This window comes from Natator depressus, chromosome 3 (assembly GCF_965152275.1).
Source record: "Natator depressus isolate rNatDep1 chromosome 3, rNatDep2.hap1, whole genome shotgun sequence".
In the NCBI taxonomy this organism is placed as follows: Eukaryota; Metazoa; Chordata; order Testudines; family Cheloniidae; genus Natator; species Natator depressus.
In genome coordinates, this window is record NC_134236.1 from 49023157 (window position 1) to 49047581 (window position 24425).

Genomic DNA, 24425 nt, shown 5'->3' on the forward strand with positions numbered 1-24425 from the left:
TTGCACAGGTCCTCCATGTTGATTGGATGAGCCAGTGCATTATCAATAAGTAATAAAATCTTGCAATCAAGATTTTCCTTGGCACGGTATTCCTTCCACACAGGGACGGCATAGAAAGTCAGCCATTCTGAAAAAATAGCTCCAGTTATCCATGCCTTCTTATTGGATCTCCAAATGACCGGAAGGTATTCCTTTTAAACTTTCCTTGAGAGTGCGTGGTGTTTCAGATTGGTACACTGTCAGTGGTTTCATCTTCATGTCTCCGGCAGCATTACCAGCTAGAAACAAGGCTAGGCGGTCTTTAGCTTCTTTAAATCCGGGCGCTGTCTTCTCCTCTCAGGAAATGTAAGTCCGTTCAGGCATCCTCTTCCAATAGAGGCCCTGCTTTCATCAACATTGAAGGCTCACCTTCCTCAATTATTTTCTTGAGATAGTCGGGGAATTTTTTAGCTGCTGCAGTATCGGCACTAGCCACCGCACCGGACATCTTGATGTTATGCAAGTGGAAGAGCCTCTTGAACCGATCAAACCATCCCCGACTTGCCGTGAACATCTCTGTCTGTGATCCTTCACCTTGGTCTTTCTTCAAATTGTCATACAACCTGTTTGCCTCAGCTTGTATCACTAGCAAACTTAGAGGTATGTTCTGGTGGTTTTGGTCCTCTATCCACACCGAGAGAAGATGTTCCATGTTTTCCATCAAACTACTTCATGATTGACTTATTTTAATAGCACTAAGTGGTATTACACACTGAGCACTAGCCCTGATCTTGTCAGAATTACTCTGAATTGTTCTCACAGTGGTTGGAGTAAGACCTAGAGCAATGCCAATGTCTACCGCATGTTCACCTGCATCAAAATGCCTTAAAACGTCTAATTTAGTATCCAAAGTAATGGTTTTCTTACGGCTAGTGGTACTGCTACTATTAGGCACTCCACTATCACTTGCTGGGCATTTTTGACTCATGATGCTGGGTGATACTGAACAATCACAACGAGCTAGAAATGTTCAGGGAAAACTGTACTTGTACTGACGCAACGTAAACAACAATGGCTGTTTACTATAGTCTACTATAGTAGTTTCCACCCCAATCTGAATGAAGAGTGATACATAGCCCTCCACCATTACGTTTAAAACAGACTTGCACAGGGCCACTGCAACAATATCCTATGTCAGTTCCTTGAGCCCCTTCTGTTTCTTGCTCATGCATGTTAGCAGCAACTCCCCTTTCCCCAAATCTCCCGCAGTCACTAATCAGAGGATTGTCTGCGGCCCTGCTCATGAGCTCCCTGAGCTTCTTCTAAAGCAACCGTGTTGATATCAGGTGGGATATTTCCCAAGGAAAGCCTTGCTGCTAAATGGTGAACTAGCACTCAGCTGAGCCCTCAAGGGTTAATGTAGCCTCACACTCTACAAGGCAGCACCGAGGAAGGCAGGAGGGAGGAGACACAATAGACACACAGCAGAGGCTGCAAACACTTCTCTGAGGAAACTTAATGTGATGATGAACCCACGCTATCCCGCTGGAGTGCACCACTCCCTCCTCCGGACAGCGCATGTACGGCTGCACAGGCGCCGACTTTCCAAAGTGCCGGCGGGTGCTCAACCCCCGCCTCTGCCCCAGGCCCACCCCCACTCCACTCCCTCCCCCCGAGCATGCCGCTTCCTCACTCCTTCCCTCTTCCCCCCAGCCTCCTAAACACCATGGAACAGCCGATTGCTGTGGGCAGGAGGCTGCGCGCCTCCCACCTGCAGCCATCAGCTGTTTCGGGACATTCAGGAGGCTCTGGGGGGGAGGGGGAAGGATGTGCACCACATCCTCGCTCCTCCCCCTTCCCCCCGCTAGAGCCTCCTGAAAGCTGCGAAACAGCTGATTGCTGCAGGTAGGAGGTACGGGGAAGGAGAGTGGAGTTGCTGATCCGATCCATGGGACCGGCTGCAGGGTGGCAGGCGCTGGGGGGCTGCCAGCCCACCCTGGTTTCAACCCCCCACGGCCAAACGTGTTATAAGGAAACATCGTGCACCTTTAAATGAGAATGTGCACTAATAGATCAGGGACGAAACAACAAAACAACGTTAACCGGGACGACATTAAATGAGGAGTTCCTGTATCATGGTAATTTTCATTAGTGGAGCTGCCAGTGTTCCACCAGGCACTAGTAAGACCTATGGCTAACATAAAATAAGGGATAAGGAAGTTATTAAAAATGCCTCTAAAATTAATGAGTAAGAACTCAAAATAAGTAGCTGTACCAAATCAGTTGGTGTGAAACAGCGTAGCTTTATTGCTATTACTAGGTTCAGTTCTGTGTTACATTAATTCCTCTATGTCGGACACGCTCTCTGCTCCTATAAGCAATTCCTATCCCTCTCCAGCTCTTGTTTCTCTATCCCCTTTTGTGTAGCTCTTATACTCTGTCACCTCCTTCTGTGGTACTCTGATTCTTTCTATGCTTTCTCCTTGGCGCTGTTTTATTTTCTCCTTGGCGCTAATGTTTTATTTCCTACTCATGTTCTTTGGATTCTTCTTATGCTCCTTGTGTAATCGCTCAAATCTATCTTATGTTTCTCCTCTTTCACGTCATCTTTGCCTATATGTAATGCCTTTGCTCCACCTTCCTACTGTGCCACTTCTCTCTGAGCCCTGCTTGCGCTGTTTTAATTCTCTTTCAAATCATATGGCCTTTGGACCTCTTCTGAGCTCCTTCATAATTTTTCCAATCTAACATTTTACCACCATTGGAATAAATACTGATGTTATAGAAATGTATATTAAAATCAGTGAGCGATTGCAAAACTAAACTTTATTTTAAAACATAAAAAACCCATTTTTTGAAAAATGTGAAAAGTATATAGGGCATAACTTCAGTGGCTATTGTCCAAAATTGGAAATTTAAATTTTGGGGGGCAAAATTTAAGGAATCTGTTTTGGAAAATGGCAATAAGCCACTAAAAACCATACATGACAAAAGCCCACTAGGGCATGGAAAAAGAGCATGAAGGAAAGCTTTAAAAACAGCCCCAAGTGCTCTTCGTATTATACTAATGCTCTAGAAATTGATTTGTCCAAGTTAATTTTCTTCATATCCTTACAAAAGGTGTCAGTATACGCATCAACAACTGACCTTCAAGCTTAGACTCACAGAGTTTGAAATGGATAAATTATAAAGCCTCTGGAGAACAGGGGGGCAAATTCTGCTCTCTTTTGCACCAGTATAAATCAGAGTAAGTTCACTGACTTCAGACTCTAGATTTACAATATTGTGCAGAAAGTGGAATTTTGAGCAGCGTTTATGAGAAAACAGGCAAGATAATCAAAATTCTAGTGACTGGTGGTATGCTGAAATGACTAAAAATGTAGCAATTTCAAAATCAGTCTGAGCCCTAGTACAAGTACATTGCAATACCTATTTTATCAAACATCTGTTTCCATTTGGGTGCCTCAGGAGAATTTGGATTCTTCTCCAACAGCTCTGTCACTTTGTCCTTCAGCTCCTGTACTTTATTTTCACTTTGCTTCAATTCTGTTTCAAATAACTACAAAGAAGTAAAACAATAAATTTAAGTAAGCAGAAAACTAAAAATACTGCACAGATCTTTTTAATTCCAAAATATGATTATGACAAACACAAAAATCCTCATAATTATATCTAGGACTTACTCAGTGCTTTTCAAGTCTCAAAGAACTTTACAAAGGTTGGTCATGTATACAGTGACAGGCCATTTTATTAAAAACAAGCAGTGGACTGCTGTATAATCCCTAATATTAACAACAGTGGCAGAGGACCCTGGAATGAGGAGAATTCATATAAACTAGGTCCTCAAATCCCCATAGAACATAAGAACGGCCATACTGTGTCAGACCAGAGGTCCATCTAGCCCAATAACCTGTCTTCCAAAGCCAGGTACCCCAGAGGGAATGTACAGAACAGGTAATCACCAAGTGATCTATCCTCTGTTGCCAATTCCCAGTTTCTGGCAAACAGAGGGTAGGGACACCATCCCTCTCCATCCTGGTTAATAGCCATTGATGGACCTATCCTCCATTAACTTATCTAGTTCTTTTCTGAATCCTGTTATAGTCTTGGCCTTCACAACATCCTCTGGCAAGGAGTTCCAGAGGTTGACTCTGCGTTCTGTGAAAAAATACTTCCTTTTGTTTGTTTTAAACCTGCTGCCTATTAATTTCATTTGGTGACCCCTAGTTCTTGTATTATGAGAAGGAGTAAATAACACTTCCTTATTTACTTTCTCCACACCAGTCATGATTTTATAGATCTCTTTCATATCCCCCCTTAGTCGTCTCTTTTCCAAGCTGAAAAGTCCCAGTCTTATTAATCTCTCCTCATGTGGCAAACTTCCTAGCCTGAACAAGTCCTGCTCCCCCCACTGAGATTGAAATCCCCACAGGAGCTCCTATACATGACAAAAGCCCCAAGAGGGGAAAAGGGTTCTAGTATAAATATTCTATAAAACCCAAAAGTTGTATTATAGTGCAAAATGTTGTTTACCTAAATGCATTAAAAGAAACGTTTCAAAAGAAGGAATCTATATTAATGTGAGTTGGGTATGACAATCAGGGTCCAGACACACCCAGGGGAGAAGGCAGGCAGTGACAGAACCCATTACCGATCAGTGTGATCCCCAAACTGTGTCTAAAACTACAAGTAACCAGAGTTAAAACTGTGCATTCAGCTTTATCTTTCCTATTTCCTGACTTTTGAGTGCTTAACACAACATTAGAATGATTTTTACATTAAATTTCCACCCATTTTTAAAGAAAGAAAAAGACAAAAGAAAAGTCCCTGATTCTATTCCTACCAGGCAAAGTCGGCAAGGACAAGCTGAGGTCTCTCTGTCTTTAGTAAACTCTGTAATTAGGGCCCACTTCAAAGCACAGTGAAGCCAATGGCAAGACTCCATCCAGGCTAAGTACTCATTTATTTATGTGTGCACACACACACTACTTTAAGTACATATGAGTTAAGGAGGCCCCAGTGCTTGTTATTTCTGAAGGTTCAGTTTCAGAAACAAATGAGCACATCTTTTCAAAGCTTGGTTTCATTTTTAGGGCTGAATACCAGTCTAATCTGAGGAAATTCTGGTCACCAGATGTAAAGTTATGAACATTTAATGCTGACCAACTAATTCTGAAAAAGTATACAAATTGGGTCAAATTTTGTTTTCGTTCACTGCAACCTCAGTAAAATACTGGATGTTCACAGTCACAGGTGAGGGCAGGATTTTTCCTTTTGATAGCTGTACCCAGAGGCAGAGTGCATTTTCCTTTAAATGTGCACCCATACACAATATGTGTGCTCTTACCCTACCTATCATTGTTAGAGAGGAGATGGGGAACTTCTGTTCCCAGTGATGAGGAGGGCTGGGAGCCTAGTGCTGCTTTAGCAATTCTCTTATAATAATTTTAATGGGGGGGATCTTGAATGGCCATATAAATTAACAAGTATGACACGACGGCTGCGAGGAAATCGCTGCCTACATACAGAGTAAGTCTCTGCAGCACCACAGTGTGAAAGATCTGTGGAGCTGTAGTGGACTAGCAGTTGCAGAAATGGCTTTCTGTTAGATAGAGCCCTTCAAGTCTTACGTGCAAGCAAATAAACTCAAAATCGAAGGGATGTTGCATGATCAGTACACCCTCATCTATTTAAATTTGTATTCAAAATTATTCTGACATGAACAATTCCTCTTCTTTTATTTTAGCTATATATTTTGCCAGATTTGCTTTGCCCTTGTTTGGCATATTTATGGGACTTAAAAAAAAATCTCTATATATTGTGCTAATATGGGGCTGTATTGTGGCATCAATTATTCAGAAGAACTCCCCCACTAATTTCAACAGGGAATTCTGTTTAAAATTTCACATGGTCCTTAATTGACAGTTTGCTTCATATACACAGAGTACCTTATGTTCTTCTACTTGTGCTCTAACAGCTTCACTATCAGTAGGAGCTGCTTCCCAGCTTGCAGCAGTCTTATCCATTTTTTGCAACCACTGCATCACTGAGTTTGATTCTTCTTGAACATTTTGCATCTTCGAAAGCATGCTTTCCAGTTCTGAAACCTTTTCCTTCAGTAAAGCTCCCAAATCTTCGTAACTGTGATTTACATCTGACATAGCCTGTTGAACAGCTGTCAGTTCTGTGGGAGGAAGTGGGGGAAATATATGTTAAAAAATATAGGCCTTTTGAAGGACTTCTGTACAGGACTTCAGAAATATCTGAAGTTACAATATCTAAGCCATGGAAAAAAAATCTATGTAATACACTGAGACAGTTGAATATGTTATGACCACTTGTAGTTTAAACTAGGGCTGTCAAGCAATTAAAAAATTAATCACGATTAATCCTGCTGTTAAACAATAGAATACCATTTATTTAAATATTTTTGGATGTTTTCTACATTTTCAAATATATTGATTTTAATTACAACACAGAATACAAAATGTACAGTGTTCACTTTATCTTACTTTTTGATTACAAATATTTGCACTGTAAAAAATAAAAGAAATAGTATTTTTCAATTCACCTAATACAAGTACTGTAGTGCAATCTCTTTATCATGAAAGTTGAACTTACAAATGCAGAATTATGTACAAAAATAACTGCATTCAAAAATAAAACAATGGAAAACTTTAGAGTCTATGAGTCCACTCAGTCCTACTTCTTGTTCAGCCAATCACTCAGACAAACAAGTTTGTTCACAATTGCAGGAGATAATGCTGCCTGCTTCTTGTTTATAATGTCACCTAAAAGTGAGAACAGGTGTTCGTGTAGCACTGTTGTAGACAGCATCACAAGATATTTATGTGCCAGATGTGCTAAAGATCATATGTCCTTTCATGCTTCAACCACCATTCCAGAGGACATGCATCCATGCTGATGACAGGTTTTGCTTGATAACAATCCAAAGCAGTGTGGACCGACGCATGTTCATTTTCTTCATCTGAGTCAGATGACACCAGCAGAAGGTTGATTTTCTTTTTTGGTGGTTTTTTGGTCTTTTTTGTAGTTTCCCCAGAAACTGGTTTGGGCTCTGTTGCTCTTTTAAGACTTCTAAAAGCATGCTCTGCACCTCGTCCCTCTCAGATTTTGGAAGGCACTTCAGATTCTTAAACTTTGGGTCGAGTGCTGCAGCTATCTTTAGAAATCTTACATTGGTACCTTCCTTGTGTTTTGTCCAATCTGCTGAGAAAGTGTTCTTAAAATGAACATGTGCTGGGTCATCATCTGAGACTGCTATAACATGTAATATATGGCAGGATGTGGGTAAAACAGAGCAGGAGACATACAATTCTCCCCAAGGAATTCAGACACAAATTTAACTGATGCATTATTTTTTTAACAAGCGTCATCAACATGGAAGCATGGAATGGTGCTCTGGAATGGTGGCTGAAGCATGAAGGGGCATACGAAAGTTTAGCGTATCTGGCACGTAAATACCTTGCAATGCCGGCTACAAAATTGTCACGCGAATGCCTGTTCTCACTTTCAGATGACAATGTAAATAAGAAGCAGGCAGCATTTAGCAATTGTAAACTAACTTGTTTGTCTGAGTGATTGTCTGAAAAAGAAGTAGGACTGAGTGGACTCGTAGTCTCTAAAGTTTTCCATTGTTTTATTTTTGAATGCAGTTATTTTTGTACCTTTTTGTACATAATTCTGCATTTATAAATGCAGAATTATTTTGTTTATCATTTTTACAGTGCAAATATTTGTAATAAAAAATATGTGAGCACTGTACACTTTGTATTCTGTGTTATAATTGAAATCAATACATTTGAAAATGTAGAAAAACATTCACAAATATTTAGTAAATTTCAATTGGTAGTCTATTGTTTAACAGTGCAATGAAAACTTCAATTAATCATGATTAATTTTTTTAATTGTGATTAATTTTTTTTAGTTAATCGCGTAAGTTAACTGCGATTAATCAACAGCCCTAGTTTAAACTTAACATGGCAACACTACTTATGAATAAGGCTACAAATTTGTCATGGACATTTTTAGTAAAAGTCACAGACAGGTCATGGGCAATTAACAAAAATTCATGGAAGCCATGACCTGTTTTTACTAAAAATGCCCATGACAAAAAGGGGAGGGAGGAAGGTCCTGCATCCTGCCCTGTTGTGGCTGGGAGCTGCGGCCCCTCCCCTATGGCTGGGAGCTGGGAGGGACCCCGGCCTGTGGCGGCTGGGGAGTTGCAGGGGATCCCCCGCAACCCGGGGACTGGGGAGCTCTGGGGGATTCCCCCCAGGTGGGGGAGTTGCAGGGGTTCCCCTGCTGCTTGCAGCAGCTGGGGAGCTATGAAGGATCTCCCCTGAGGGGACTGAGGAACTGCAGGGGATCTCCCGCTGCCCGTGGGGACTGAGGAGCTCTGGGAGATTCGCCTGCCCGCAGGAACTGCGGATCTGCGGGGGATTCCCCTGCTGGTGCTGGCTGAGGAGCTGCCGGGGATCCCCCACTGCCCACGGTATCTGGGGAGCTGTGGGGGACCCTTGCCACTGCGGGTGGCAGGGGTCCCCTGCAGCTCCAGGCTACCATGGGAGCTGGGGGTACCCTGCAACTCCCAGCCGCTGCGGGCTGAAGTCACGGACCTCCATGACCAAATCGTAACCTTACTTATGAATGACCTCATTTTAGTACATATTCTATAAGAGCTTCTGAAATGGCAAATTTTATCTTAATGTTTCAAACTATAAAGTTGTACATATGTTTGGACGTAGTTCGATTATCAATAAAATATCCTTAACATTATAGTGATTACATTTCATTTTTGAAAAAGTAAAATATTTAGTAGCTAAATTAAGGAGTATTGTAATATTGTAAATATTTAGGGCCAAATTCTGGTTTGAAACTCACAAATACTTGAACATCATAAATGTAGCAGAGAAAATGCCTCCAGAAAGCATTTGCTCCCTAATTCTGATCATACACAAGTATAAGTGCTGACTTTTATTTTTCCTGCTAGGTGCTCCACCTCTGCTCTGTCCAAGGCCCCGCTCCCACTCCGCCCTTTCCCCTGAGGACCTGCCCTTGCTCTGCCTCTTCCCACCTCCTCCCCCAAGGCCCTGCCTTCGCTCTGCCTCTTCCCATCCCGGCTGCACCCCCTCCCCCAAAGTCCTGCCACCCACCCACTGCTCTTCACCCTCCTCCAAGCATCTCCCACCAGCTGCCAAACAGCTGTGGTGGGTGTGTGTTGAGCACCCACTATTTTTTCCATGGGTGCTTGAGTCTTGGTGCACCCACGGAGTCGGCACCTATGTACATAAGAACCGCTGTGGAAGTGTTGTGTTACTGAGAGAGCTGAGTAGAGGGTAGTTTGGTAAGAGTGGACACTGTAGACCTAAAACGGAGTACGGATCTATCCAGGCTTACATACAAAGTGAATATATAACTCTTGTATGCAGAATCGAAATAAAATAGTTTGTTCTGGAGATGGGGTACATCACACACGTGGTACAAGTAGATGCTGGGAGGGTGGGTGGGTGGATGTACTTGTTAAGCAATTTTTGAAACCTCCATTTATGCATGGACACACTTGCATGATTCTTCTGAACACTGCAGCTTATGTTAAATAGGTATGTTATATATATTTACACCACTTTTCTGGAGCTATGCATATTGTGCAATGGGAAGTGAGAATTTGGCCCTCCATCTTTAATGAAATATTAAAAATAGTTATTGATAATACGGTTTTGCAAAAAAAAATCTGCTTTCTAATTATAGTTCTGGTTTAAATTATTTACATTTATGGATTACATTGTAATTTTTTCTTATTGAAGAACCCTAATCTTCCAGAGTGGTCCACGCCAATGACTAAACACATTAGTGCACAATCACATGTCTTTGTCACATATGAGAATCTTATTTAGTAATTATTCACCTTTATTTGTCAGGAAACCTTGAGTTCCTGAAGTTGCTCCTTCACCATTTAATACTATTCCACCTACAAATGAGAGAGAGAAAATTAGCAATGCAGTGCTCACAGGAGCTGCAATTTCAGTTCTCCAACCTCTGTGAATATTTGAGGCCTTCTCACACCAAAATCACAATTCTTTACAAAATAAGAGTTTCAGATATGAAATGCAGCTCTCTTTATCATATTAAAACAACATGGAATGCCACACAGACATATCACACTTGGGATATGTATCTTTGATTTAGTTTGTTCCATATCTATTACATTGATCTGCGCCACCTTTTCCTGTGGATTGTGCACTATAAGCACAATTGAACCCTACACATCATCCCATTGAAATCAGAGACTACTTCTTAGGGCCAGATTCTGATACCTTTACTCACACTGAGTCCAGGTTGTCTACTGGCAACTTCTATTGATTTCAGTGTGACAAGTCACTCAGAACCAGGCTCTCAGTAAGATACTACTCATCTTGATCAGGTGTTGTGCAAATGACCCCACAATCAGGGCCAGATTATGGAGCCTTTACTCCCACTGATGAGCAGCTACTCACACAGGTAGTCCTACTGATTTCAGTGGGATTATCTCTGTAAACTGTTCAAAGAGGTTTGGGAACCACCTTGGGCCTCTGGAAAGCAGGAAAACCACAAAACAGAAATGAGGAGGGGAAGGAGAGTCACCTCCAGTATTTACTACATGTATACGGAGTACTCCCAGATGACCAATTAATGGAGCAGAATTAATGGTTGCCTTGGAGAAGGCTGTGCATTCATCCCTGACCACCAGCTGGAAAGTGAGTACCACAACAGTGGCAGCTGTGGGATGGTAGAGAAAATAAATCAGGGAGGAAAACCGGTTGCCCCCATAACACAATGATGGGATCAGTCTATGCTTTGTTGCCTGGAGAATTTTCACTAGTACAAACAGAATATCAGATATCTGCATTCTTCATACAGAAAACCATATTCATCAGGAAAAACAATGAGTTGATAAAACTGTATACTGATTACAAGTGAACATCATTTTCACATTTGTTTTGTAACAACAGGGCTTCAACTTTTATCTGGATTGCAAGAACCGCAGATATTTAACGACTGCACCTCTGCCCATTATGGGCTCAACTCTGTTCCCAGTGTCAAAGCTCCCGTTGATTCAAGGGGAGCAGAAACAGGCCATATATGTGCACTCTCCAAAATAAAACATACAACAAAATAAGTATTGACCACCTTAAGAAAGAAGTTTTCTATCCCCGTACTCCCCTCCTGCCACACAATCCCAGAGAATATGCAGCGTTGCTCATCAAGGGGCTCTTGCATTTACAGTTATTTATAAGTAATCTGCAACACTGCACTTGCCTGGTGAGAGCAGAGGAATACACTGGCTGTTAATTGCTGTCCCGTGTATTTATTTGGATGTATGGGCAAAGAGAAAAAAAAAGGTCTCCCATCCCAGGATCTAGGTACCCTTCACAGTTTATTGAAAAACCAAACCAGGATAAAACCAGAAGCAACTACCGCCATTTTCAGCAAAGGAGAAGAAAAAATGCCCCACTCTTGCCAAACATTGCCCCACAAGCAATACACCTTTCCCCACTAGCCGCTCTAAGAAGATATGCTTTGAAGGTTGACAAGTCAGAGCCTCTTTCGACCATATCCAGAAGACAGTTCAGAAAGTCAGGGGCCCTGACTGAGAATGCCTTTCTTGCCATTATGGCACCCTATGTATATTCTGCCCAAATTGTTTAAATTCCGGTTAACAATATTTACCCGTGTCTGTAAAACAAACCAACATTTAAGCACTGACATGCTACTGTGATGGGTAGTACTTCAAACTCTGAAATACAGAGATTTACTCTCTTTAAAATTAGATTATGAAGAAAAGCTGAAGCTGCAACCTGGCAGGATAGGTTGGTTCAGGAGAATGTTAATATGATAAGGAGTCCTTTCTCCTCCATATTGTTGGTTCAGCTCCAACTCATGTTGATGTTTATTGAAAACTGCTGTTATCTAGTTGCTGTTAAGTGCTCTACTGCATGTGAAATGAGCGTGCTCATCTCAGTTCATCTTTTAAACGGACAAGTGTTCTCACCACCACAAAGGCCATGATCCTGCAAACTCTCAAGCACATGCCTAACTTTACATATATGAGCAATCTCACTGATGTCAACAGTACTCATGGAGCAAAGGTATGCATGTGCCTAAGTGTCTGCAGCATTAGAGTCTAAATTAGCACTGCTTGGAAGACTCAGAGGCGATATCAAGCACTGTCATAAATATAAAGGGAAGGGTAAACACCTTTAAATCCCTCCTGGCCAGAGGAAAAACCCCTTCACCTGTAAAGGGTTAAGAAGCTAAGATAACCTCGCTGGCACCTGACCAGAATGACCAATGAGGAGACAAGATACTTTCAAAACTGGAGGGGGGAAACAAAGGGTCCTCTCTGTCTCTGTGATGTTTTTGCCGGGACCATAGCAGGAATGCAGGTCAGAACTCCTGTAAAGAGTTAGTAAGCAATCTAGTTAGATATGCATTAGATTCTGTTTTGTTTAAATGGCTGATAAAATAAGTTGTGCTGAATGGAATGTATATTCCTGTTTTTGTGTCTTTTTGTAACTTAAGGTTTTGCCTAGAGGGATTCTCTATGTTTTGAATCTGATTACCCTGTAAGGTATTTACCATCCTGATTTTACAGAGGTGATTCTTTTACTTTTTCTTTAATTAAAATTCTTCTTTTAAGAACCTGATTGTTTTTTTCATTGTTCCTAAGATCCAAGGGTTTGGCTCTGTGTTCACCTATGCAAATTGGTAAGGATTTTTATCAAGCCTTCCCCAGAAAAGGGGGTGTAGGGTTTGGGGGGATAATTTGGGGGGGAGACGTTTCCAAGTGGGCACTTCCCCTGTTCTTTGTGTAACACGTTGGTGGTGGCAGCTTTTAACATAACCTGGTAAGAATAAGCGTAGGGGGTCTTTCATGCAGGTCCCCACATCTGTACCCTAGAGTTCAGAGAGGGGAAGGAACCTTGACAAGCACTGAATGGGCATGCAGACTAAACCACCCTTTTACCTCCAGAAGTGTCCCACTAATAAGACACAGGCTTATTGGTGGGATGAAGAAGCTTGCACTTCCACTGCTCATTTTGTGCCTGTTCTGTGAATACACCAAGGACTTTAGGGCCTGATTCTCATTTACACTAAGGCCCCTTTACATCAATCTGGGAGTGTAAAGGAGTCAAAGTAAATGTAAACTGCCAGAACCTTAGTGTAAATGACAGTCAAGCCAAATAGCGCTCAGGACAATCAATGTATCCATGTGGGAGACTGATTTTACAGAAGCATGAAGTTTATTAAGCAAACCCAGTGATGTCACATTTATTCAAAAAGCAAGAAATGTTATTTTTAAATTGAACATTTACAATAAATGGGGTTAGCTGATCATACAAATGCATACCTGCTTTTGAAGCTGCCCTGCATTTGGCAGGGGAAATCACAGCACTGATTAGGTTACATAATGATGTTCCTTTGCGCTTCATTTTCTGAATTTCAGGTGCTTTTAAAGTCCATTCCTCTTCTAATTTCTGAGTAACCAAAATGTAATATTTCAGTTTGTTCATTACATTTTTAAAAGGAAAAAAATAATGTGAAATACTTAGCATGGAGAAAAGGATGCACAAGGTCTTTAGGGAAGATACTGGGCTCTTGGCCTGTGTCACGCATCATAAAACCCAAAGAATGGTATTACCGGCAGTGTCAGACTGCATGCTCTATTATCCTGACGGCTATGTATTTTAGAATATGGCAGGCTCCTCACTCTAGCAGAGTAAAAGGGGGAAAGTGGCATATAAGGCACCTCAAAATCTATGGGGGAGTGGGTATCAGCATGGAAAATACTAACACCTGATGCCTGCCAATTAAAAGAATATTCCCCCCCAAAACATATATATATATAAATGACACTGCACAATATCAGAAACAAATTGAAAATCTTGTCTTTTAACTTCATGCTGTCATGTTATTAACAGCTGCCAAAATTCCATTAGCAATAGTATCCCTTCTTATATACAGTCTCTCACCCTAATATCTTCCAATGGTTTCTTTAAATCCTCTGTATTTAAAGATGGTTGCACAGCTGGAATCCTATCTGTTGTCTCGTTCATCCATTTCTTTAAAGATTCTACAAGGAGTTTGAAAGTATCCATTTGTTCCTGACAAGATGATACATCCTCTTCTCTAGACAATTAAAGACAGCAAGAGAACTTGAGTGCAGAAAAACATTAATCATTCTGAAATTATATCAACAGAACTAAGTAATTTTTGACCCAATCCTCCTGCCATTGAAGACAATGAGAGCTAAGTGATTGACTTCAATGAGTATGGAAGAGGCCCATGAATTTATAGTATAATTCAAAACTACTCTTATAACTGTAAAATTTTGTTAACGTTAACTGCCTCAGCTAGGCAGATAATTAACAGTGGAGCTGAAAACCTCAGTGATCCAATTTGAGATGATGAGAGTTTGGGAAGCAAAACTTATGAGGGCTCCATTATATCCTCTTGTGTTGGAACTTATTAAATATACTTTGTAACTTACATACATTATAGCTAAACATTAGTTAATCCTGAAGTGATATTTCAGTTGTGCTGATAAAGTATACATAATCCTATGCAATAAAAGCAAGGATAGTGTGAGACCCAATGCTTTGAAGATCACAATTTCATTCTGTGCTGTTGCAAGAAAACTCAACAGGGGAAGGAGGGATGTGGAAAAGGGAGATATACATAAAATAAACAGAAAAAGTGTCACTGACAGCAGCAATACAGAGAGATTAAACAAGGAGAGAGAGTAGTGAGCAAATAAGAATTTTGCTCTAAGAAGGAAACTTGTGATAGTACATATCCCAGCAGTTTGATACCACTGTGAAATAACAAGCAGAGAACTGAGTGAGTGATGTCTAGATCATCAGAAAGTCCGGGATTCTGAAAAATCACTATATAACAATGTTTAAAAATCTGTTTCTTGGGAAGGCTTAGCTATCTTTCTATAGTGGCTATAGTGTACAATATCTAAGCATGATTTCCATACCCAATAAATTTGTTAAGTCTCTAATGTGCCACAAGTACTCCTTTTCTTTTTGTGAATACAGACTAACACGGCTGCTACTCTGAAACATACCCAATTGTAATTGATCATTGTGATCAATTGTGATCAATCAATTGTGATCACTGTCATTGTGATCAATTACATCCGCACACAGAGGAGACACTATCCCATCGTGTAACTACTTTATTTTTGTGACATCATGTTGAATATCAGTTCATTTAAAACGGAATTTTACATGCCTCAGCAACTTGGTTGGTTTCCAGTTTCTGGACTGGACCAGAACCAGAAGCATTTGTGTCCTTGTCTCATTAATCTGATCTCAAACATATTTTGTGGGTATGAGCAACATTTGGAAAATCTAATTTCTCTGTACATATGGCCCAATCATAATGAAAATTCATTGTTTTAGTTTTCTGTTCACCCTCTGCATTCCAATCGTAACTTTATAGCAGCTTGCACATACAAATCCTTGTATTCCATCTGAGAAGCAGTGCAGTAGTTACTATTAGAACTGATAGCACTGCTGCAAATACCATGGCAGGAGGTGAGGGTCGCTTTCTTTTCTGCAGACAATACCGCCTTTGAACCATTTACCTTCAAACAGCCTACAGTGTGCTCTCAAACATGAGGGCTATCTTTTTCTTAATCAGCACCATGCACTACGTACAAAAGCATGACATTCATTACAAAATGTATATTGTATCACTTGCATATAATAAGCAGAAATATGTTAATGATTATTGTACTAACTTTTCCTTCACAGTCTCTTCCACTTCCTTGAACTTCTTTGTCAAGGCATTTAACTTTTCTAAAACCAAAGCTTTGTCCCCAGGGAGACCATGAACAGAAAGCTCTTCAAGAAGCTGATGCAAAACTTCAAGATCTTTTTTATGATCCACCAATGCTGTACTAGTTTCCTGCAGAAATGAACAGAAAGTGCCAGTTTTATATTGGGCTCTATGATCAGTTGTTCAAAATTCAATCCTGGATCTTAGCTGTTCTATTAAAGTTGGGGAACCAGCTTGTTATATTGACTGCGCAACCATGAGGTAAGTAAGTGAGGGCACAAATCTACACTATATGCAAATGGAGCTGTATAATACCTGCATATATTGAGACACTTCAGTAACATCCTTTCCTGGAGCATCAGTCTCGTTGAGAGTTTGAATTTTCTTGTCTAAAAATGACTGAAGTTTTTCTGACAGGCCTTCAAACAACTCCACTTTGGTCTTCAATTCCTCCATCTTTGCAAGTTTCCCTTTGTGTCTGGTACATGCTTTAGCAAACCGTACAGAGAGCTCATTCATTTTAGCTTGCAGACAGGATGCAGTGGATGGATCTGTTGTTTCTATGAATTTGTTCACTTTTTCATTCATAGCATTTATACTGCTTTGGCGACCTGCAATATCTTGTTCCAGCATCTGAAACAAGCAACAATTATTGTGGAGGAGTTATAAAGAAGTCTTAAGAAATGACACTGATAACTCAGGTTCACCATACAATAATAATAATAATATAAGAAGAACAGTAAGACAAATAATCATTAAAAATGTGACAGAAAAATTTAAAAATCACAAAATAGAGGAATACACAGGAATATCAAAGAAAGAAATAGATGAGGCACTGAGAGGAATGAAGATTTGGAAAGCATCCCGACCAGGTGGGTGCATGGATTGTGGCTTGAACAACTTAATAAATGTTTGAAGAACAGATGTCCAAGATGGATGGAGACAGGGAGAACCGTCCTCTATAAAAAAGAAAGACGGCAGCAGTGACCCTATGAATTATAGATCAATCATGTGTTTACCAACTATGTGGAAACTTCTACTGGCAATTCTCGCAAAAAAGATCTGGATAACACTAGCTTGTAATGGAATGCTGCCTCCTGAGCAAAACGGTTGCACAGTAAACATGAAAGGGACAAAACACCCACCTCACACTGAAAAGGAGGATCACAGAAGAAACAAAAAAAGAAAACTTAGAAATGGTGTGGCTAGGCTACCCAAAATCACATAATATGTGTGGATCATCAAGACACTGAAAATGCATTAAGTTCATCCAACGATCATTTCTCTTCTGCAGCAATCTATGGTTAATTGGAACACTCGACTCTACCTGGAGGGGACTCTCATTGATGAGGTCCAAATTAAGGGCGGAATCTTTCAAGGGGATTCCTTATCGCCAGTGCTGTTCATGGTAGCAACACAGTGTGGCTGAAATGAATGCTCTGTGGGATAAATTGTGATTATCATATCAGCAAAGTGCAACAATCACTTAACCAGTAATTATAAATAAATTATCTGAAACTATATGGACAGTCATAAAAGGATATACAGAGACTGATCACATGTCGAAAAGTTTGGTGAAGATATCAAGCTACAGGTTAATTTGGCTAAATGTGTGTCAGCATCTGTAAAGAGGGGCAAACCAGTGCAATCAGTGGCATACAAGTTAAAGAAGGCACCATCCAAGGTATGTCATCATGGCTCCTACCAGTATCTTGGAATCACGGAACTGTCACAGTTCCAACCCAAAGAAGTCAAAGAAGAAGTGAGGACAGATTGAAAGTTTACACAGAAATCAATGCAAGGACAGAAGTGGAGAGAGATCGAACCCATTCGTGATAGAAGCTTAACAAACACATCACTTGTAGAAGGGTATGTCAAAAGAGAACCGCATTATGAGTTCACAAGAGCAGCTCTTAAGGTTTAATTGCTTTCAAAACAAAATTGACTGACAGAACTGCTTCCTGAACTGCAGAATGTGTTCTGAAAAAGAAGAGATGGTGGAGCATGTGTTGAGCAGCAGCAGGAGCTGGGCTGGGCTGGGAGACAATATATGAAAAGACACAATGAGGTCGCCAAGTATATTCAACGGAGCCTATGTGGCAAGTATGGAAATGAACCATGTGGTATTATGGCCACTGAATTGAAAGTGCTCTAGAAAATGAAGAGGCAAATATTTTAGGGATCTGGCAATTGTCACAAACCAAACAGGCTAGACTTTGTTGTTGTAGAACAGAAGACAAACAAGACCATGTTAATAGATACTGCCATAGCAGCAGATAGAAATATACAAAAGAAACAAGAAGAGAAGATAGCAAATGACGAAGAACTCTGTCAAAAAGCGCAATGTTATGGAAAACTAGAATAAAGATGATCCCAATGATTACTGAAGCTCTTGGAGCGATCCCTAAAGATATGAATGAGCAGCTCAAGAACATGTTAGTAGAGCCCTGCATGGATACAAATTTGTATCCGCAGATAGAAATCAGTATTCGCGTAACTGCAGGGCTCTCCTGGGAACTGCAGTGGCGAAAGGAGCAGAACATGGGGCCGTCGCTCCCAGGAGCCAGCACCCTGTGCCAGAAGCTCCTTCGGCACAGCTGTACCACGCCGCTCCCAGCCCTGATCTCCGGCGTGGCTGTACAGACCCAGACAGGAGATGCAGTTATGAAGACAGCTGCGTGGAAGGGATGGTACAGTTGCGCCCTGAGGGGCTAGGGGTGGTACAGTTGCGCCGGAGGAGCTGCCAGGGTGGGGAGCTGGCTCCTGGGAGCGACGGCCCCACGTTCTGCTCCTTTCCCTGCTGCAGTTCCTGGGAGAGCCCTGCAGATCAGCAGATACCAATTTCCATCCACGGATATAAATTTGTATCCGCACAGGGCTCTACATGTTAGAAGTGCCAGGTATCGTGATCAGTGACCTCCGGAAGACAGTGCTCACAGGCAATATAAGAATTCTAAGGAAAGTCAGAGTAGAACAAGTGCATGGAGGGTTTACCAAAACTCTTGGCCGCCAAAACCTATGGAGCCAGCGCCTCGTCAGGATTTATTGGTGGCTCATGGGGAATTTGACAGTCGCTTTCCCCCTTTTATGCTTCAAGGATAATATGTGAAAGATATTTGGTTTTGGTTTTTTTAAAATCCCCATGATGTAATACTGAGGAATAACAACAACAATACCTACCTAGCACTTAAGAAGAAATAGTTACAGTCAGATCCTGATGTAAACCAGGGTAACTTCACTGATTTCAAAGTTTATTTTGTATCCATTAAAAGATTAATGAGACTGAAATTATTTCTTGAAATTGTTAAACAGTATCTCAATTAGCAGGTAAATGTTTCCTTCAAAGAATGCTACTTACAATATTTTTACTAATGATATCCTGAATAGCAGCAGAATTCAAAGGCATTTGACCTTGTTCTTCAAGGCTCTTTTCAACACCTCCCATCCAGTCAAGCATTTCATCCAAACCATCTTGCACACTAAGAGAACGAGTCAGCGTTATCTGGAGCTTCTCGTTCCGTTCATTCACAGACCTGGATAAACTGTCATATCTGCCAACAATGTCATCTGAAAGAAATAAACAGAAAGGAAATCACTAAAAGGTTCTCCTTACTTCTCCTAGAATCACTGAGCCCAAACCTACAGTTCTAACTCTGTTTTTGCTCAGTCCTCAGGGGAGAGTTCTCTGAAAACATTCATTCTATGTGCAGTGGCAGTCAAAAAAGCTAAAAAGAATGTTACAAACCATTAGGAAAGGGATAAATAACAAGACAGAAAACATCATAATGCCACTGTATAAATCCATGGTATGCCCACATCTTGAATGCTGCATGGAGTTGTGGTCACTCCATCTCAAAAAAATATATATTATAATTGGAAAGCATCCAGCGGAGGGCAACAAAAATGATTAGGGGACTGGAACACATGACTCATGAGGAGAGGCTGAGGGAACTGGGATTGTTTAGTCTGCAGAAGAGATGAATGAGGCGGGATTTGATGATTGCCTATTCTGTTCATTCCCTCTGAAGCATGTGGCATTGGCCACTGACGGAATACAGGATATTGGTCAAACCCAGTATGGCCATTCTTATGTTCTTATGAGGCAGACTTCACTGCAAACTTGCCAAGATAAGGACCTCAGGATCTGCCCCTTGACAATACACAATCAAAAGGCTGGATCTTCAGTTATGGCCGATGAGCACATAGGACAACTCAGGGTGGGGGCAAAAGGTGGCTTAAAGCTTGCTTTTGCTCTTCCCATTCCTGAAGCAACTGTTTGCAGGGCTGGTCCCTGGGTACTCTAACTTATGCTAGCTGTTAACAGCTCCAAAGGACTGAAACAGCAGCTAGGGATTAGTGAAGCATAGGGCATTTAAAATTAGCCATATTTGAACAAAAAAACTTCAGAAACAGACTTCAAAGAGAAACTGCAGAACTAAAATTCATTTGAAAATTTAACACCATTAATTTGGGAATGGACTACATCCACCCTGATTTAATTTGCCCTGTCAACACTGGTTCTCCACTTGTGAGGTAACTCCCTTCTCTTCACTGTGTCAGTAAAATAATGCCTACATCTGTAATTTTCACTCCATGCATCTGAAGAAGTGGGGTTTTTTTACCCACGAAAGTTTATGCCCAAATAAATCTGTCAGTCGTTAAGTGCCACCGGACTCCTTGTTGTTTTTGTGGATACAGACTAACACGCCTACCCCCGATACTTTATTTGAGACTAATCATGTGCTTAAAGATAGGGGAAAGAATGCCATTCTGGTTTTTTTTTTTTTTATTGTTTAAGAATAGATGTTATTGCAGCTGAAAGACAACAGGGATTTTAAATTATATGAAGCTATGTGACACATAAATAAATGTGCATTACAGCGTTTTGCAACTGACTTCAGTGGGTGAGGGGATCAGGCACTCTATGATTTGTTTTTCTACTCTGCATTTTATTTATGAAATTACTAGAAGAGATAGTGGGGAGACATACATAGGTCTTGAAGTTCCAGGCTGTGGTAAATGGCATGTTCTAGCAGTGCAATCGACAGAAAAATACTTAAGTGAAGGGGAAAATGTTTTCGCTGGTTTTTAAATAATTAGTAGTTTTTAAATAATTCGAGTCATGACACAGAGCACTGGTGGATATTCGTGATTCTCAACTATCCCTCTGTTGCAGACTTCCTGTGTGACCTTGGACAAGTCATTCTTTGTCTCAGGTCCCTTTCTGCAAAATGGGGACAACAATAACTCCTTTCTCCTACCCTTTGTCTGCCCTGTCTATTTTGATTGTAACCTCTTTATTTGAACACTACTATGGCAATATTATTTCATTTGTGAATTGATTTTCTTTTTTTTAAGAGCTACAATAAAGTCACTAAGTAGTGGCAACATATGGCCCAATAAGACATAGAAATGAAAAATGACAAGGGAGGGTGGAACATTCATTCCTTATCTCCTCCAGCACGTGGGTGCAGACTTGAGAGACAAAGGACGGGATTGGGAAATAATAAAACTCTTACCCAGTGTTTTCTGGATTTCATCTTTGTCTGGTAGTAAAGTTCCCCTGGTATCCAAAAGCACTTCAGCAGCTTTTTTCAGTTTCTCTACAGCAACCTGGTGATTAGACACCTGCCCCTGGAGAACCTGTAAAATTGCATTGCTTTAAATTTCAATACTGTTCACTAAAGCTAAAAGTCACATACTCAGCACACAAGAGAAAACTACAATGAGGTATATTTGGTGGACAGAGCTGAACTTTTATTTATCATACAAAAGCTGAATACGCCTGACGTGAGCAAGCAAAAAGTAGAACAGAGCAGTGGTAAGGGGAGCTGCAATAGCCTTCAGGCTACTTACAGGTCAGTTCTTAAAGGACTGTTTCATGCACACATCTTTATTTTTAGAAACAGGAAAACAGGATGCCTTTTAGGGTTTGTCCTAAGCACATACTCCTGCTTTTTTGCCAGTTTTATCCCTCTCTTCTAGAAATCTAGATGCCTGTGGAATTCCTTTATAAACTTACCTCACTTATCTGACCATGTAGCTTATTCCATTTCCAGGGCATTTCTATTCACTCATAGTTTCTCAATGTTCCTATTTTGTTTCCCACTTTTTGAAGTCTTCAAACACAGTGAACAAATGCATTGCTAAGAATATTTCAATCCCTTCGATCATCCTGAGAATTATTAGTTAACTTCAAAGTGTCAGTTTTAGTTTTCTACAAGAAGTACAACTCAAACCCTCAAATCTTTTCTTGTAAGGTAGATTTCTGAGACTGGGTATCACAATAATGATCCTTATTTGCACCATTCCGAAGGCAATATCATTCTTCCTGTTGCACAGTGACCATTAATATACACAATATGCCACATCGGTGGACTGTAATTTGTCAACAACCCTTAATTAGAGCAGGTGACACCACTCCTGCTATAACTATGACTAGAGAAAGATAAAAAAATTACTTCTGGGATAAAACTGACCTAATCTGTGATCCCTTCCTGACAGAAAAACTTTTCATCTTGTGCTAGTATATCCAACATCCTACTGACCTTCTGTTTTATGACATTTATCTTAGTCACTGATTTCTGATGTAGAACTTTGCTATATACCTTTTGATGAACTCTTTTAAGACCATTTGCACTGCCTTTATATCAGTTATCAAAAAGAAAAACAAATGAATTTATCAACACAGTATCAAAGAACTGTGCAAGTTTAAGAGTACAAGGAAGAATGTACAGCATTTGGCAATCAAGAAACAGTCCCCATCAGGTTGTATTGAACAGAACCTGGTACCAGGGAACCCACAAAATTGCCTTGAATCAGGAAGAACACTTCATGGACTTTACCCTGCCTCGCCTGGTGCCATGAATCTTCTACTGACAGTGGAACACACACCCTGAGTTTACCTATATGATAATGGTCTGTATTGTTTTATACTCTATTGTGCTCACCCATGCTTTTAGACTGAGGGTAAGCTCTGAAAGGCAGGAACTCTGATGCTGGCATGTCCTACCTATTCTGCAATGTTACATACACTTACAATGCTACATTAATCATCCTTTACATCCTTTACTGATGGTACCTCCACACACTTTCAGGCAGCTGGAAGATAGGTGCACTTTAGTTCTTTCCATACCAAAACAAGGAAATCATTCTGGTGCAGAACACACTACCATTTTAGTTTAGGCATTGCTATCAAGAGAATGTCATCAATATAGTTCAATGTGGCAGCTGATATGCTAGTTGCTATAGAGAAACTCAAACATAAATGAAGAGGTATCTTCCTTGCACTGGCCACAAATATTGTGTTTACAAAATAAAAAAATAAAATAAAAAATAGGATGAACCAGAAGACGTTAGATGGTGATAGAAAGAAAGAAAGAAAGCTTGTGCCTAAGGCACTGAAGAATATTTTGAAGAACAGTTAATCCCAGTAAAAAGATTATCCTCGTGCTGCAAAGGTCAGTGTCTGGATGGATTATCAGCTGCATGTGTCGGCTGAAAGGGGCAGCTTTAATTTACAACACCTAACTTTTTCAAAAATTCTCTTTTGTTTTGCATTCACTAATTGGCCTTCTTTATTCATTCTAGTCTGAACCTCGTGTTTTTATTCTTCCTTTGACTCTTTTGAGCCTGTGCACCTCCCTCTCCTTCCCAGCACATACTGGTTGAGTGTTCTTTTGTGCTGCAAGCAATCCATGTAGGAGTTTCATAAAGGAGCCACAGTCCGCACTTCTTTTGTGTCAGTTGCATGAAAATTGGCATTATACCGGATATAATTCATTTGGGACTAGGGAACAAAGGGTTTAAAAACAGCTTCAGATTGTAATCAGTGTTGTTCCTACTTTTCTAAAACTCAGAAGCACAAATGTAACTAAATCAGTTTGAAATTCAGAGTTCAAAATGTACATTTTTAATTATAAAATAACAAATGTTACTTTTTTAAAAGTATGATGATCATTATAATATCACAGTGTCATCTATCATTCTGCTCTGGTGTGCCAAAGTGGCAGTTTTCAGTGCTGCCATGTGGGAGAGACAAGTTTTTTCCCAGGCTGTTCTGACTGGCGACAGGTATAGCATTCACTTCCCAGGAGGAAGGTGACTCTATTGTGCCTCAATAAAGCCTGCTTGTCCAGATTTCTAACTCAAGGAAACACTTAGCTGGTATGACAACTATTTGTAAAGTGCAAGAAAGGTAATATAGGTTCAATTGGGGCTTTCATACATGATTACTAGTATCCTGAGGTATTCATAATTATATTATGAAATGTATGTTGAATATTCCATTTGGCAGAGAAAGAGACAGACAGACAGACAGAAATAGAGACAGAGACAAACAAAGAGAGAGAAATTACAGCCAAGCAGTTATCTTGCCAGTTGGAAAATGAATGAAGAATATTCCAGTTCAATTATAATTACATTATGAGACAGCTTAACAATTTTTATAAAATCCTGGCTCCACCATAGTTAATGGGAGTTATGCCACGAACTTCAATAGAGCCAGGATTTCACCCTATTTTAAGAACATGCATATATTCTTATAAATATATGTTTTACAAAACACAGAAGAAGACACTGTCCCTGCCCTGGAGAGA

At 40.4% G+C, this 24425-nt stretch overlaps 1 protein-coding gene across 16 annotated transcripts in view; it reads right to left on the reverse strand.

The window, feature by feature from the left end:
- DST (dystonin) overlaps positions 1–24425 on the reverse strand; it is a 460168-nt gene that overhangs the window by 106148 nt on the left and 329595 nt on the right. For all 16 annotated transcript variants that reach the window (XM_074947869.1, XM_074947855.1, XM_074947860.1 and 13 more), the window contains 9 exons: positions 21348–21471; positions 19187–19395; positions 16144–16461; positions 15791–15957; positions 14013–14169; positions 13391–13517; positions 9908–9970; positions 5928–6163; positions 3409–3538 (listed from right to left, as the gene is read on the reverse strand). In XM_074947869.1, coding sequence (XP_074803970.1) covers positions 3409–3538; positions 5928–6163; positions 9908–9970; positions 13391–13517; positions 14013–14169; positions 15791–15957; positions 16144–16461; positions 19187–19395; positions 21348–21471 — 1531 coding nt within the window. The remainder of the gene's footprint in view (positions 1–3408; positions 3539–5927; positions 6164–9907; positions 9971–13390; positions 13518–14012; positions 14170–15790; positions 15958–16143; positions 16462–19186; positions 19396–21347; positions 21472–24425) is intronic.